This window comes from Dromaius novaehollandiae, chromosome 13 (genome assembly GCF_036370855.1).
Source record: "Dromaius novaehollandiae isolate bDroNov1 chromosome 13, bDroNov1.hap1, whole genome shotgun sequence".
In the NCBI taxonomy this organism is placed as follows: Eukaryota; Metazoa; Chordata; class Aves; order Casuariiformes; family Dromaiidae; genus Dromaius; species Dromaius novaehollandiae.
In genome coordinates this window covers 5,130,706-5,147,843 of record NC_088110.1, presented here as the reverse complement: position 1 = coordinate 5,147,843, position 17,138 = coordinate 5,130,706, and the positions used below count along the sequence as shown (strand labels likewise).

At 35.6% G+C, this 17,138-nt stretch overlaps 1 protein-coding gene across 2 annotated transcripts in view; it reads left to right on the top strand.

The window, feature by feature from the left end:
- DUS2 (dihydrouridine synthase 2) overlaps positions 1 to 14,685 on the top strand; it is a 30,169-nt gene extending 15,484 nt beyond the window's left edge. For both annotated transcript variants that reach the window (XM_064519502.1, XM_026102118.2), the window contains exons 8-16: positions 1,467 to 1,532; positions 3,861 to 3,931; positions 4,404 to 4,490; positions 6,861 to 7,029; positions 7,963 to 8,084; positions 10,803 to 10,949; positions 12,180 to 12,267; positions 12,903 to 12,976; positions 14,198 to 14,685. In XM_064519502.1, coding sequence (XP_064375572.1) covers positions 1,467 to 1,532; positions 3,861 to 3,931; positions 4,404 to 4,490; positions 6,861 to 7,029; positions 7,963 to 8,084; positions 10,803 to 10,949; positions 12,180 to 12,267; positions 12,903 to 12,976; positions 14,198 to 14,435 — 1,062 coding nt within the window. In that variant the 3' untranslated portion in view covers positions 14,436 to 14,685. The remainder of the gene's footprint in view (positions 1 to 1,466; positions 1,533 to 3,860; positions 3,932 to 4,403; positions 4,491 to 6,860; positions 7,030 to 7,962; positions 8,085 to 10,802; positions 10,950 to 12,179; positions 12,268 to 12,902; positions 12,977 to 14,197) is intronic.
- Positions 14,686 to 17,138: the final 2,453 nt, after the last annotated feature.

The following is a 17,138-nucleotide window of genomic DNA, read 5'->3' as shown; positions in this document are numbered from 1 at the left end:
GCAGGAAATCATAGGCACAAAAATTACTTTTAGCCAACTGCAAGGGAGTAACTAAACTTAGCACCTGAGAAAACATCCGAAATTATAGCTACAAGATTTTCATATGGCTACAGTGTAAGACTTGGTTCTCACATTGGAATCCTTAATGAGGCTGACACTTAGAGCCTATAATAAGGTTTATTTATGATGGTATTACAAGAAAAATATTACAGTGGAGGTGTTTGGTGGAAAATGAAGTCATTGCCATCTGTTTCATATGCAGAAATGGATTATTTAAAATTAAAAATACTGAAGAGAAGTATTAGTTTTTGAGATAATTTTCTTGGATGTTACTATTTTATTCAAGAAAACACCACTGAGAAATGATTTGAGTAGTCTGGCAGTGCAATGCAACACTCATTTACTTGTCAGCTATCCTAACATGTAAGCACTTGAGAATGCTATCTATAAAAGCTCATTTCTGTATTGGTAACCTAATAAGTACAGTAATGTTAAACAAAATTTAAGTTTCTTGTTATACACAACTCTGAGTGAAACAACTTACCTGCAATTCCAGCTATATTATACAAAGGAAGTGGACTCGGAATAAAAGCACATGCATGATAGTATCTCAGAGAAACAGCTGAGAAAACACAGTATTTTTCTAATAATAGTCAGGAGGAGCTGGTTTCTACTCTCTTGTTTAGAGAGCTATTGGATTTCTGGTAGCATTTTCCAATAAGCTATGGTTAGTCATTTTGTAGTCCTGTATTGATTTAGATCCATTACATGCCTCTCTTGTTTACATATGGTCTCTTGGGTTTAAATTTGTCCTGTGAAAACGAGATTCTTACCCTAGTTCAGGTCTTAAATGGTTAAACTAACAACTGCCCCTTTCTCTGCTTATTCCAAGTTTGTTTTAATGAATAAAATGTGCTTTGTGTTAAGCATGGAATTCAGTTTACAATTTTTGTTTTCTTTCAGAAGATTCACTGGCATTGATGCTTGATTTTTTTCCTCTGTCATTTTTTCCATTTTGAAGGCTTTCTTCTCTTTAGAAAAGCTCTTTTTAATGAGTAATTACATTTGGTTTTCGTAAGCAGCTTGGAACTCAAATATGAGAAAACTAGGAAGAACAGTTGTATGAAAATAAAAAATTTTTGCCCTTCTTTTTGGAAAGGACAAAATTTACTAGTCACCTCAGCAAATTATAAAAGCAATGTTAAAACTTAAGCAGTTAATTGCGCCATAAAAATCCAGTTAAAATCAAAAAAGGAGTGGAAATAAAAATGGTTGACTTCTCTCAGATAAAATGACTTATATGCTCAGTTATATATTGTATGTGTTCCTCTAGCATGTAAGCTACTTTATAGAGGTACAAAAATTAGTGTTATATTGTTCTAATTTCTTTGTATATTCAAGAGAGAGGGAAGGAGAGCTTTATTCATGTCACTTTTGTGATGACAATTTTCTTTCCTTTTTTTCAGATACTGACTACTCTTGTTAAAGGAATTTGTAAACCAGTAACCTGTAAAATCCGCATTTTGCCCTCGGTGAGAACATAAATCATTATGCTGAAGCGTTTTACTTTTAAGTTTAATTTTGTGATATAAAATTGGTTAGTATATATGGCATCCTAATATAGTGACATTTTAGACCTGTTATTTTGGAATAGTATTTGGAATTATAATTTCTGTTTGGGATGCCAAACTTAGATTCTCCTCTCTAATTTAAAAGCTTAAGAAAACAGCAAACATTAAATGTCTACACATCTGATGAACTCCAAATGCGGAGTTCTATAGTAGAAGTATCTTAGTTCTGTTTATCCTAACCCACTGAGTTAATCCCAAAGCTTTTGCTGGTGGACAAGCACTAAATGAAAATAAAAAGGAAAAAAGGCACTCTTATTCTAGAATAAGATTGCTACATGTGGAATTGATTGTGAGTAATATCATGTGTAGATAAGCACAATGTGATGAACTTTGAATTTTTGGACAGTCCTACTGAAGTTTAACCAAGAGGAGAAGACCAAGCCCTAAAATTACTTCTCCAACTTCTGAGGTTCATGGTAACAATAAAGATTTCACAGACGAAATTGTGTTTATGAAAGAAAGTATCTGTGCTCTATAAACTGCTTGTATTCTACAGATCTAGGAGATTTTGCTTTACTTGACTCCTTATTTACTGTTATGTGCGAAGACAGCAGTAATATTGCACATTTAAAACAACTTTTGCAGCCTTTTTGGAAAGTTTTTGATAGATTGCAGCCCTGCAGTTGCTAGCTTATGCAATGAGATTTGTAATCTTCATTCTCAAAAGCAACATTTTCATCACAATTTTAGAATGACCCTTTTCTGGATAGATTGTAACAGTCCTTCATTTCATTGCTACTTCTCTGAAATGTGCATCCGAGTGACTTTTTTTAACATATTCCTTATATGTAAAGAAAATACTTCTATGAATAGGGGGAAAACTTGGGAGTAGTAAAAACAAACCTTTTTTTTCTTAATTTAAAAGTTTGTATTGGGAAAATGGCTTTTAAATGAAATTGTGGTAGGACTGTTGTTTTGCCCAAGTGGTTATATTTTGTATTGTTAATATTTTTCTAGAATGTAGCTATTAAGAATGTAATAAAAATACATAGATTCATTTTTTATAGCTGTTTCTTGATAGTTTCTTATCAATTTTCTTTCCAGCTGAATTCCCTACATATCTTTCAAAGCTCCAGAAGTTGTTTTGTCTTCTCTTTTAATGATGGATTATTTCGCAAATGTGTATTTAATTATCTGCATAGTTACTGTGATTGTGAATAAGCTATTTCTGTAGGTGAATGAACTGTAACTAGCTATTGTTCCAAAAGCATTCATCCATCCACTTAAAATTATTATATGAACAAATGAAGCCTGTGTGAAAAGATCATTGTGTTTCCAAAGTGTTGCCTAATACCGTTAAATCAAAGAACTGGCACCTCTCGTTTTTATTTTCTACAACTGTCCTAGAGTCTCTTCCTTTTTGTTTCAAGCTGCTTTTGCATAGCATGTCTTCCATCAGAACAGCAGGTGAGCTTCTATCTCTCTGTCCGTGCAAGCTGGTAGATGTTACATCTTTCAAAGACTGAATGTGCTATTTTCTGATGAGCCATAGATCACTCTCCAGCTTTGAAAAGAAAATTGGCCGTTTTTTTTTTTTTTTTGCTTCCCCTGCTGAAAGCTACAGAGCTACATATAGCAGGCTAATCCTGCTGAGTACAAAATTTCTTTCTGCCTTTTGTTAACAGCATTTTACTTGCTGAAGAAATACTGGGAGCTTTCCCTTTCCCTCTGCATCTTTTGATCAATTGGTCATGTGTGAATACCATTGAAATTCTTTAGACACCAGTTAACTTTTTTAAGACATATTTGAGGGGAATATTTATGGATGCATGATTGCATGTGAGGTTGACTTCAGAAGGCATCCTCTTAATCATCTATCTAAGATGCATTTTAATTACAGTTTATGGAAAAGGTATTAGAGAGGACATGCTAATCAAGTGTTTTCTATCACTTTCAAAAGACAATCTAAAAACCTGTTGGAAAATATTCTCCTACTAGAAAGTAGTATGTTCCCTGGCTCAAGAAAGTTCTTAATCTCTGATTTCTTGGGGGAAAGTACTGAAAATGGATTGTTTGGAGTTTTATATGCTTTTTTTGCCATAATATGTAGTTCTTTCATTGAAGTATATATTGAAGAGGTGTGTATGTTGGAAATTACTGTTGAAATACAGGAATTGTATGCCTCTTGATGAAGGAAAAGACTTCCTTCATTTGTTTGTGCAGTGATCATGTGGTAATTATTTTTTTTTTCTTTGAGCTAAAATCATGTCATTCTCTTTTATCCCTTAGGTTGAGGATACTGTGAATCTGGTAAAGAGAATAGAGAAAACTGGTATCGCTGCCATTGCAGTCCATGGAAGGTAAGTGTATTTCAGGAAAGAAAGATTGTTGCATTTTTATTACAGCTTGCTGACAAATGGAGCACAGTAAGATATGATTAGGGTATGCTCTACTGTTAACATGTGGTTCTGATTTCAACTGCTGGCTAAATCAGTGTTTTAGAAAATCAGGCCAGTAATTAGGAAATTAAACTTTTGTGCTGCTATTTTTCCAAAATTGTAGTCTCAGTAAAGACGAAATAAAATTAAATCTTCCTTGCATTAGATAGTATAGTGACAAAGTCCAATCTGAATTGTGTGATGTGTAAAACTTTACCTTCCATGTCTAAAAAACACTGCTTTATATGGATACGAGCATATGGATATCAAGCATAGAACGTAATTGAGGGAAAATACGTATGTCAAAATAATCCCTGAATGATGGCTGCTGTGATCTAGATATGTACAAATTCCAAAGGAAATCTTTGATCTTGTCTTTATCTTTGTTGGAAAGGAAGAAGGAGGAGAGGCCTCAGCACCCTGTCCACTGTGATGTGATCAAAGCCATCTCTGAAGCAGTCTCCATTCCAGTAATAGCAAAGTGAGTTGGACTGGTTAAACTGGTTATTGCAAGATGCCTATACCTTACAGCACACAGGCCTTGGAAATCCAACTATAGCAGAAATGTGCAAGTGCAGGAAAAAGAAGGTCCTTCATGGTAGGGCAAATACAATGATACCTATCACTGAAGATCAAATCTAAATGGAGGTAGTAGCAATAGAAGTTGGTCTTAGGAAATATCACTGTGTTTCAATTTTAATTTAAAAATTCCATAAATGTTTCAAAACCTGTTGCTTTTTGCATGTCACAATCTATCCTAGGAAAGTTGTTTCTGATTGCATCTAACAGCAGAATTCGCTGTGTTTTTGAGCCACGTGCAGTGACTGGGGACCCTACCACTGTGTATCTTGGACACTTGCACAGTAGAGATGACCTGTGCCACTGCTTAAAAAGAGTGTCATATACTGTTGCCTGAGCTTTTCACTATGACTTCCTTAGCCTCCAGGCATACAGACATGATTCTGCTGAGTCTGTCTGCTTGTATTGATAGATCCTTCAATAACTGTGATAGTAGAATCAAGAACTCAGAAGAATGTAACCACAAACAATTTATTTTAAAGAACAATTTCAGAAGTAGATGAAATGAAAAACAACAAACTGTCCTGAAATGCATCATTTCTGTATCTTTCTGATCGGCATCTTTAGATGCTTCCACCATTTATTGGTGAAGAATCACCTCTTGCCCAGAGAAGCAGTGTCCTTAAATGAAGTTCTTTCCTCACTGATCTTGAATTTCAGTGAAAAAGCTGAATCTCAGGAAACCATATGCTTGAATCAGGAATTTAAGAGCCATCTTCCTGCTCACACTTCTGTGTAGAATATACATTGAAAGTCAAAGTTTTTGATCATAGAAAACCTGTTTTTCTACTGGACAAAAGATGTGTTTCATGCCAATAACCTTTGTTCACCCACTGTTCTGTGGTTTACCCACTTTCCAGTTTTCAAAATAATTTTTTAAACAACATGAAATTCAAAAATCTAGCAAGATTTACTGTTTATACATTGCAATGAACCCTTTGTTTTCCTGGATAAAAGATGAAGCTAACAATATTTTCCATGATGTAGAAGAAGTATGCAATTAAAATATAAAAGTATGAGAAATTCATTTTTGATAAATTGCTTCTAATTAATCAGTATATCAGTTTACTTCTTTGCAAGTCTCCTAGTGTGCTGAAATAACCTCTTTGGTACTATTTTTTCAATCCTAAATCCCAGTTCCTCTCTAAAGAAAGAATATGATTGATTGTTTAAATCCACTTTGTGGGACTTTTGCCTCGCTGTAGAAATTTAAAGGTGCAACTTGGAACTGTGCTTATTAAATGTTGTTGATCCATAATACTTGATCCATGGTGTAACTTTTTTACCTAAATCTTGAGTTGTTCCTTAGAATTTTAACCACTGCACCTCAAACTCAGTCAGCAAATACACAAGAATGAAGAATAAGTAGATTTGCAAAAAAAAAAAAAAAAAAAAAAAAAAGTGGTGGTGGGGAACAAAATTTGAATTCATACTTTCATACTGTGATTTCTAAAATGGTACTGTGCTCCTGGAATCATCTCTCAGAACTGCAGGAAGCTTTCTTGTGCTGTCTTCACAATCTAAATGTCCAATTTTCAAGTAACATACCACTTTTAAATTACGTAGCTTTCTTTTGTTTTGAATTTGGCAGTGATTTTACTTTTAAAGGGATACAGTCAAAGCTTGCAGTCCTAGTTTTATTTTACTTTTAAAAAGAATTTTAAAGGGAAACTTTGGGAGAAGGAAAATGTGTTTTAAATGTTCTTTTTGCTCACAAAAGCACCTGATTTGCTGACTTGAAAGCAGAGGCAGTACAAACTTATTTTAACTTTGAAGTGCTTTGTGACTGATCTGTAGTTACGCTCCATATGCTCGTGCCAGAACAAAAATGGAATGATGCTATCCAGATTAAACTTGTTTTCAGCACCACTTTTGCCAATAACATTAGCATGCAATTGAAGGTTACAGCACTGGAAATATTTACCAAGTGTCATTTTCAGACAACATGGAAGCGATTCATTCTGGGCCCCATCCACTAAAAATGGTGTAAAGCCTCATTTTACACAAGCTTTGTCTTTCTTCTTAAAAATAGGGGGCTATTTTTAAGAGAAGTATGCAGATAATGAAAAATATATATATATAATCAGTGTTTCAATTAACCATTGCTAATAACACTCAGCCCTATTCATTCAGTTAGATGGGAGATAATATCCTAAATAGATTAGACCACCATTGATAATGTAGCATCACATTTGAAAATACAAAGCTCTGTTAAAGTAAAAGTATTATCAAATAAGACTTCCTTGATCATAACAGTGATGTTCATTTTCAGTGGAGGATCTCATGACTTCATCAAGGAATATATGGACATTGAGACCTTCCAGAAAGCAACAGCTGCCTCATCGGTAATGATAGCTCGTGCTGCCATGTGGAACCCATCTATCTTCAGAAGAGAGGGTCTTTTCCCCTTGAAGAAAGTCATGCAAGATTACATCAAATACGTATGTTTATTGGAAGATTTTACTCAAAGTTAACATTGTTTAGAAATGTTAATCCAAATCTTACTGCAGTATCTTAACTCCTCCTAATTTCAAAAGCATGGTGTCTGGTGATATTTTAATGTACTGCATAAGATGCACGTCTTGCAAATTGCCTCCACTTTCCTTGTTTTATTTTGTTCAGCAAACAGTTTTCAGAAGTCCGTATTTGGAAAGCAGTTTTTCCTGATCATTCTTTTCTTATGTACCTTACCTTTTAAAGCTAGCTTTTCAGAAACATTTAGGAGGCTTACAGGGTCATCTAAAAATGTGTAGGAATTTTCAAAGCTAATGATACATAGGCCATCCTATTGATTCTGTCAGTGAAAGTAACAGAAAAGTGAAGGGATATTACATACTCGGTAGCTTGCTAGATTCATTTTTAGCAACTAATTGCTTATCACAAATATTGTCAAGAATTTTAAACAGCAGGGAAACAAAGGGAATGATTTGTCAGTCACATAATGTTGTATTGTGGTATTATAGCTCCATTGATTGAGTCATCTATTATTGCTGGATTATTCAAAATATAATATGTTAAATGAAATAATAGGAAATTAATTGGTCTTCTGTGGCTTTGGTGACATCAGATTTGTTTTTGAAAGTTTGGACAGACATAAACTAGTTACTTTCTGAAATAGCACTTCGTCACTAGTCAATTCTGTGAATTAGCCAACTCTTTCTTTATAAGTATATAAATAAGTTGAACTTCTCATGAAAATGTGCCCAAACAATCAGATTATGCTCACATTCTTGAGTGGTCTTGAATATGTTTTTCAGAAATCCATAGGTTGTGCTTTGCACTTCCAAAATACATTTGAACTCATCAATAAATATATGGTGATTACATATACATTCCTCTGGTATATTTTTATATATTTTGTCTCTCTCCTTCAGGCAGTGAGATACGATAATCACTATACCAATACGAAATACTGTTTGTGTCAGATGTTAAGAGAACAGCTGGAAACTACTCAGGGTAAGAAGCTGCACGCTGCACAATCTATGCAGGAAATCTGGTAAGCATCTGTTTCAGAAATGAGGATTATACCCTGTATCAAACCTGTAAACCAGTACTCCATGGCACTGTCTGGCATGTCAGACCTTCAGAAGAAGTTGCAAAAAATAACCTGCTAGATGTGGAATATTACAGTAACCCTTTCCAAGTTTTCTCCAGCCTCAGGAGTTAAAGCTTTAACTCTGAAAATGTCTGTATATTCAACATACTAATTTGAGTGGTGTTTACTTCACTGAGTGACAGGCACTGATCCAATGTTTGTGTTATCTGAGTTGTTATCTGAGTTTCAGTGTTCTCTAGTGGTATTCTGGAGGTTAATAGCATAGAATTTGTTTTCTTTCAGAGTTTCTTAACTTTCTGTGTGCATGTGTTCTTTTGTTATGGGGACTTTTATGACAAGACGCTTGTTTTAAGTGAACGCTTAGAGATGAACTTGAAGTATGAAGGTAGCCTGTATGATACTTAGATGGGGGCTTTTTTGGTGCTATTTTTCACGCCTGAAATATCCTAACTAAATATAACAACCTTTTAGGTTGGGGAAATATATTAGCTTTAATGAATGACTCCATCCTGGACCTCAGAACAATCTAAAGTGAAATTTCTGAAACAGGGAGAGAGTAAAGGAAGAAGGAAAACTTTAGAGAAACCATAAAATATACATATTAAGGAATTCACTCAGAATAGAGGGGAATCCAGGTTTGAACCCACCCCTAACTGAACAAAATAAAGGTCTAAGCTTGCATGTCTCATATTCATGTTGAGTGCTGTGATTATTCCTCTGATGGGATGGGATGGAGGAGAAGAGAAAGAGTCTCTATTTGTTTTTATAAAATATGCAGTCTGAAGCCATTTGTTATCTTACATGTATGGGAATGGAAAGAAATGTTGAAAGCTTGAAATATTTTGCAGATGGAATTACTGTATTCCTGCAAGCCTTAATCAACATTCTGTTCATGTTCAAAATGAAGGCAAATGCCTGCCATCCTTCTGTCAGTTTATTGTGATTTACCAGTCCTGGCTCTCTAAATGTTGCTGCCCACAATTATTACATTACAATAATAAGCAAAAATATAAACAATGTTTACATTTTGCAAGTTACTTTTAACTTTGGAATATAAGTAGCTGAACGATTTTTAGTATAGTAACTTACTACATTTTTTGCTTATATTATTCTAATTTGGTTAGAAGACATGTAGCATTGATTGAAATGAAAACATTTTTTACACCTTAAAATAAGTTTCAGCCAAAAGAGTGTTTTCTACTGAATGAATAGTAATGTATATTATGTAAAGTAAAGAAAAAATTGTAAAGTTTGAGAGAGTCAAGCCTTTAAACATTAAATTAGAAGAGGCTCAGTTTATGCACATAAACAGTGGATAGAGGTCTGGTGTAATTTTTTTGGTTTTATGTACTCTGCCTAGCAGTTCTTCAGGGGTTTCCAAAATTGAACACAATCAGTTTTTGTAAGTGTGATGCAGTACCACTTTGAAATTTGGCCTAAGCAGAGCGTGTGCATGAGAGAGGGAGAAAGAACAACTTAGGAAGCAGTTTCGTAAACTTGAATCGGCAGACTCAAAGCCTTCTAACCGCTGTTGGAAATAGTCTGTTTAATCTCCAAATAACTGAATAACATTCAGTTATTTAAAGCAAGCCTACACATCCTCAGACAAAAATGTTATTTAATACTGCTGCCTCGTGGTGGTGATGGCATGTTACAGCCATTCGAGGTTTTAACCTCAGTACAGAATGCAAGAGGATAGGCTGCTGCATTTCAGATGAAAGGATTTGCATAACGCAGTACATAATTAGTAGTGTTGTCTTCTCTTGGAAGCATCACTTAAAGCATTATTCAGCTTCAACCCTTTTCCACTTAGAGCACTGGAGATTATGTTATGCCCAGAATTCATTTTGTTATCGAATGGCCTCATACCAATGAGCACTCCCATAACATTCAGCAAGCGAACATTTTTTCCTATGCTGTAGGTTTTATTGTTGTTCTCACCCATGGAAAATGAATAGTCTCAGTTTTTCAAGGTAGATGCAGCCTGCCATGGATCCAAAGTTTAAAATATTTTGGGGCACTTGCCTCTGACCCAAATCCTAGTTGCTTCGTCCCTCATGTTGGGCTTTGAGAATAATACTCTGAAATCAAAAGGTCACAGATTTTGAAGCATTTGGATGCTCTAGTAATAGTGTTTACTACTTACAGTATTTTAAATACTAAAATCAGAAAGAGGACCAGTTGCTCAATAAATCTGTTCCTTGTTTGTATTCACAATTTTTTTGACTTACTCTTTTTTAGCAATTATCTCCTAGGTTTTGCTCATATTGCCTTTGTGGAGTTGATGCAGCAGTAGGTCACTCAAGTTCTCTGCCGATTCATCCACCTGCAAGTTGTTAACTGAGTTAATAACTTGAATGAACATTGTAGGACCTGTATTTCTGATGGATTCTGACTGGACTTTCAGATTGCAAATAGAATATATAGTGCTGGAAATGAGTACATTCTTTCTCAACTTGTAACTCAAGTATGTCAGATAAGCAGTAAAGAAGAAACAATACAGTCACTGTGCAGAATATAGCCATGCTTCCATGTGATTCTCTGTAGACATATACTCTATTTAAGCAAAATTGATTTCTGTGCTTACTTTTCTCTGTCATAATAGAATACAAAAATTTATAAGCTGATCTCTAATACAAAGGAATTCTGTTTGAATAGTGAGGTATTTGAAATGGCTGACTTCTATGAAGAAACAACAACAGTTTTCACAGCTAAGAAAACATCTTTAGAAACTAAGATACAAGGTGATGATGATGACCAGATGGAAGATCCAGATGTAATAAAAATGGCTGTTAGATTTGACAAGTAAGCATACGAATTTAGTTTCTCACTATCTACAACTGTAAATAAAAGCTGAGAATCTGACCATACCTTACACTTTTTGGATAATACCAGTTGACATAGTAACAGTACTTATTGAGTGTATTTCAATGAAGCTATTTGTATATATCATTCCATAATTGTTAGCATCATCATTCTTCCTGTGCTATTTGGATATTACAAGGAGAAGCTCTTTAGTGCCAGGCATCCTGAGATTGCTCAGTTCTCTCAGTTATTTTACTAAATATGCTTTGTGATTTTAAAACATTTCAAGCATCTGTACATAAAAGAATGTGAGTGTATAAACACAGCTATGCAGTTCAGTTCTTTTTGGTGAAATTTAATTAAACCACACCATATTTTTCTATTGAAAATATCCCTGAACACTTTTCATAATACATAGTTCGAGGCAGATAACATACCTGCTTATCTTCAGTTCTCTAAATATATCCCTATCATCAGATATTCCTTAAAACTAGTTTGTGGAATTACGCACAATATTATTTTAAGTCACCTTTGGTTATAGTCTCTGAAGCCTATAGAATTGCTGTTACTTTCCATGTTGTACCCACCTTGCTGATACCTCTGTCAAACAGCTCAAGAATAGCATTATATAAAATGCTGCTTAAATCCGATCATAATGCTTTAACACTTACAGGGTGTATTACCTGGCTTCCTGATGATCAAATGCAGTTTCTCTGCAGTATTTCTATTTTCTGCCAAGTATCAGGAGCTATACTTGCACTTCAGTAGTTGAATCTATGCCCACTTTTCCTACGCTTGTGTATTAGGTAACTCTACTGTCTCATAAGAAAGCAACTTCTGTTTTTTCTTTTAATGTTTAATCTTGTGCTGTTGCTTATCATACACAGTGCCAAAGTGTATCTCTATTCTGTAGGATATATTTAGTTAGAATCTCCTTTCTAGTATCTTTTCCCTAGCTGTATTACTACTGTATGTTTGGGAAAGAATGGTTAATAGAGAAATTTATGTTTAGATTTTATTTTAGATGCCAATTCAGACATGTGTTATTTGAACCATCTAATAAGAAAGTGGTATTTGTCTCATGATTTGACCTGTTAAATTAAAGACTTAGTAGAAGTAATATAATGAGCAGCACTTTTTTGTTGAGACACTGACCTGCCTGTTTTAATACAGATCTCTTTAGTAGGTAAACTCTATGCAGAGTTGCTGATCACAAATTTTTCTTTCTAGGCGAGAATATCCACCACAGATTACTCCGAAAATGTATCTCTTGGAGTGGTGTAGGAAAGAGAAGCACCCGCAGCCCATCTATGAAACTGTGAGTCAAGGAAGAAACCTTCTCAAACCTCTTTCTCCTCCCCATCTGTAAAATTTAAGTTATCTTAGGACTTTAGTGAGAAATTCAGCTTCCCTGTCTGGCATAGCTGTGGAGTAAGCTGCTTCAGAAATGGTAATACACATATGTATGAAAATAGCACTTATTTTATTAGAAGATAAAAATGTGTAAGTTAGACTTTCAGTCTAGTTTTGATTTAGGTGTGAAAGAAGTTGCCTTAATCACAGGTCACTACATAGTAGTCCATGACGGAGTTTCTTTTTCTTTTTTCCTCTATGAAGTAAAGAATTTGGAGCCAGAATATTTTGTGTTGCCTGGGTACTGTTATAGGTAGGAACTAGACGGGACAGGAGAAATTGTTTGGTTGGGTGGGGACATTATTTGGTTGTTTTTTTCAAAGAAAAAATCTTTGCAGTTTGGACAATTTCTTATTGTTTTTAATCTTAAATGTGCAAAATGAAATTTGCAGTCTGAATTACAGTAATTTAAAGGTGCTATCTGATGGCAGCGTAAAGACGAGTAACAAGGCACCTTCACAATGTTGTTTGTTTTATAAATTACATGGTTGTTTGTTCTTTATTTCTTCCTCCTTCCCTTTAATTCTTTCTTATCTCTAGGTTCAAAGACCACTAGATAGATTATTCTGTTCGGTAGTGACAGTAGCTGAGCAGAAGTACAAGTCAACTCTGTGGTAAGTCATCCTTAATGTCTTTTGCAGCTATACTAAATTTTCTGAAATGTTGCTTAAAACTCACAATGACAGGGTGCTCCAGTCTACTCCAGTTGACTTTAATAAAGCTACCTCTGGGAGGAAGAAAATGTTAAAAATTTCTGTGAAACTGAATGTGACAAGAGGGACTAAACTTTAGCATAATCAAGTAAACAGTTACAGCTTTTAATTCATTTCGTACATTAGTCTGCAAATTGTAGTGGAAGGGGAGCAGATATGTGGCCCTGCTTGTTTGTGCCTCTGAAGAGTGCAGTGACTAACTAGAGGCAGAGCGAAGAGTTGGAAGAGGTCATCTCTTCAGCCACTACAGCAGATCCATTCTGAAGAACAAGTCAGAGATTAGGTGTCTATATACAGTGAAGCTGAAGCAGAGGACAGTTCAGTGGCTTCTCAGATATCAGAGTTAATCAATAGCTACATGTAGTGCAGCTCTAAAGTTTTATGGCAGTATTCTGTACAGTCATCTATTAATACTGGAGTTGACTTCAGGCATTTGCACCCAAGTTGAACTTGGTTAAATTGCAAAGCTAGAGCTCAGCATTGGACATTTTAAAGAGCATAAATAAAGGCAACAAATACTGGTGTTTCCAGCACTCCTATGTAGAGACATTAGGAAGTTAATCTCAAGGTCAGCTGATAAGAAATTTTGAGAAGAAAACATTTTCAAACATTGAATTTCACAAATTTGTAATCTGCAGTCCTTCTCAGAATTGACGAAGTTTTAATTATTGTGGAACTATTCCTGCTTCTGTCAGCTTCAGTGAATTTGTACTCCTACCAGAGATATTTGGGCCTGAGTGTCCTTCCAGAAAATGGTCCTTCAAAGCTTAGTTAGCTTTGTTTAGTAATCATATTTGTAAATGTTAACTTACCTGAGGATTGCAACCACTTGGCCCAAACACATACTGACTTCATACCTTTGAAATGAAGACTGAAACACAAGACTTGACCTGATATTGCCAGAAACCCTTTTTCTGTCAGCAGTGACATATCAACATTGACACTTGGCAAGATTCAAATCAACTATGGAATTGACCTCTTTTGTTCTTCTGCCGTCATCTGGCTACAAATGCTAATCATTTCATGATGTTGCATCAGAGACAGGAAATTGATTGTATTTTGTTGGCTGTGTAGAGACTTCAGTTTCTGCTTTTACCTGTGCTCTGTCTGCTTGCTCTTCAGGGACAAGTCAAAGAAACTAGCAGAACAGGCTGCAGCTATTGTCTGTCTGAGAACACTGGGTGTCCCAGAGGGGAAGTTGTGTGAGGGAGAAAACCAACTGATTAACAAACGCAAGAGGGAAGACCACGGTCTCTGTTATTCAAGCACTCCTGGAGATGATCTTGCCGAACCTTCCCATAAAAAGACTAATTTTATTGAAGGAGCTTCTGATGTGAATGGGCTTGAGACGCCACGATAGCATGAAAGTTAGAGGTTTCACAACTGTGCAGCTACAAATTAGCTCTTATTTGTATATCTTGCTGTTCATATTTCATTTGGATTCTCTCAGAGACAGATAAATTCCCCAGTTGTGCGAACTGCCAATGAGAAATGTTTACTATTCACCGCTCACTATCCCCATGGTGCCTTTCGGACAGGATAAATTAGTGACTTGATTTTAAAGAACATTGAGAAGATTATCCCAAATAATAAAGTTTTTTTAATATCAAGTATTTTCAAAGCAATTTCATCATTGGTTTTATTACTTATTTATTTATTTTAAGAAGTCTATGGTATCCTGATAACAGATGCCTGAATACATCATCCATAAGCAGCTGGAGTCACTTTGGAATTATGTATTTAACTTCATCATAAAAATTCACATGAGAAAGTATTAGCAGCTAAGTAGACATGGTTTTGTCAAATGAGTTTCATGTATGACTTGCAACTTTTATTTACACCAGTCATGTATCGACAAAAAAGAGTTTTGAAGAGAGAAGGAGTTGGAAAATATAATAGTAAACATGAAAATAAAATTTCTTCTTTCATAATATTTACTACGTTATCTTCCAAAAATATGACAACAGAATTAACCATCCTTCCTTGGTCTTAGGTATTACACTTATCTCTTTCTAATAATAAATTGGAGCCACGCCTGGCAGTCCCAAATATTTTGAATGAAGGCATTTTGAGTTAAGTTTTGTTCTTTTGAACTTGGGAGTTCTAGTAAATGTCTGCATCTGTATCACTTGCAATAGTAGGCATCCAAGTGTGGCCTTATGTATTTGTTCTTGAAATGTGATCTAGTTTGTCTCAGTATTTAGCTGTTAGTGATATTGGTGGTCTTAATCAAAGACACATGTTCTCTTCTTAATTTGCCATTTTAACTTCATACACACTATCTACCAAGAGAGGCTACAAATCCAGTCAGGTTTCATGGCAATCCAGCTGAGCTTGTCTGATTTAAATTTGAGTTTTGGATCCCCAAAAGAGAATCTTCATATATTAAGAGAAAATTCAGAGATTTAAATTATTTACAATTTATTGAAGTGATGGCATAGTTTACCTCAACAGGCTGATGGATCTTCAAATTATTAGCTCTGGTCTGAAAATAAAATGACAGGGATATCAAGTCGTGATCTCTGAAGTATTTTGTATAAAGAACATAAAAAATATAATTCATTTGGATGTAGTTCATCAATAGTCTTCCTACTTAAAATTTTTAATCTTTACTTCAAATGACAGTTTTAACATTAAACCGTTCTTTTGTAAAGGAAGAGCAGTATCCCACCAGATGATGTTCAAACTTTTAAAACTAAACAGATATGTATGCATATTTAAAATGACAGCTATTTAGATCACCAAGTAATTCATAATAAATCTATGTAGTCTAAGAAGAAAAAACTTTCTTTCTTGCTTATTCTGCAGGCTGTAGTAAATACAGTTAAAAATACTTAAGTCTGATATAACTGTACTGTTAGAATTTTTCCTCCTAAGCAGCAAAAGAGTTTACAGTAATGTTAATCAACAAGAAATTTCAGAAGTAGCCAGGTATGTTGTTTTTATCAAGGCCACTTGTGGCTGCCATGCAATAATCAAGAAAAAGTCATTCTTTAGGTCCTGTTAGCAGAGTATGGATTACAAGGTCTAATAATATCATAGAATTGTAGAAAGGTTGAGATTGGAAGGGACCTCTGGACATTGTCTAGTCCATCCCACCTGCTCAAAGCAGGGTCACCTAGAGCAGGTTGTCCAGGGCCATGTCATGTTGGGTTTTGAACATCTCCACGGGTGGAGACTCCACAACCTCTCTGGGCAACCAGTTCAAGTGTTCAATCACCCTTGCAGTAGAACAGTTTTTTCTTACGTTTAAACAGAATTTATCGTTTCAATTTGTGCTCAATGCCTCCTGTCACTGAGAAGAGTCTGGCTCCATCTTCTTTACTCTCCTCCACCAGGTATTTATAGACATTAATAAGGTGCCCTGAGCCTTCTCTTCTCAAGGCTAAACAATCCCAGCGCTCTCAGCCTCTCCTCCGATGTCATATGCTCCAATCCCGTAATCACCGTTGTGGCCCTTTGCTGGACTCGCTGCAGTATATCCATGTCTTTCTTGTACTGCGAAGCCCAGAGCTTGATGCAGCACTCCAGGTGTGATCTCATCAGTACTAAGTAGAAGAGAAGGATCACCTCCCTCAACCTGCTGGCAACGCTCTTCCTTATGCAACCCAGGAGGCTGCTGGCCTTCTTTGCCACAAGGGCACATTGCTGGCTCATGGTCAACTTCTTGTCCACTAGGACCCCCAGGTCCTTTTCTGCAGGGCTGCTTTCCAGCTGTATTGGTGCACTGCATTATTCTTCCCCAAGTGAAGAACTTGGCATTTCCCTTCATCAAACTTCTTAAGATTCCTGTTTGCTCCTTTCTCCAGTCTGTTGAGGTCCCTCTGAATGGCAACGCAACAATCTGGTGTATCAACCACTCCTCCCAGTTTTATGTCCTCTGCAAACTTGCTGAAATGGCTTCCAGGATGACTTGCTCCATCACCTTCCCAGGGATTGAGGTGAGGTTGACCTGCCTGGAGTTCTCTGGATCCTCCTCCTTGCTCTTCTTGAAGATAGAAGTGATGTTTGCTTTCTTCCAGTCCTCACGAACCTCTCCTGATTGCCACAACCTTTCACAGGC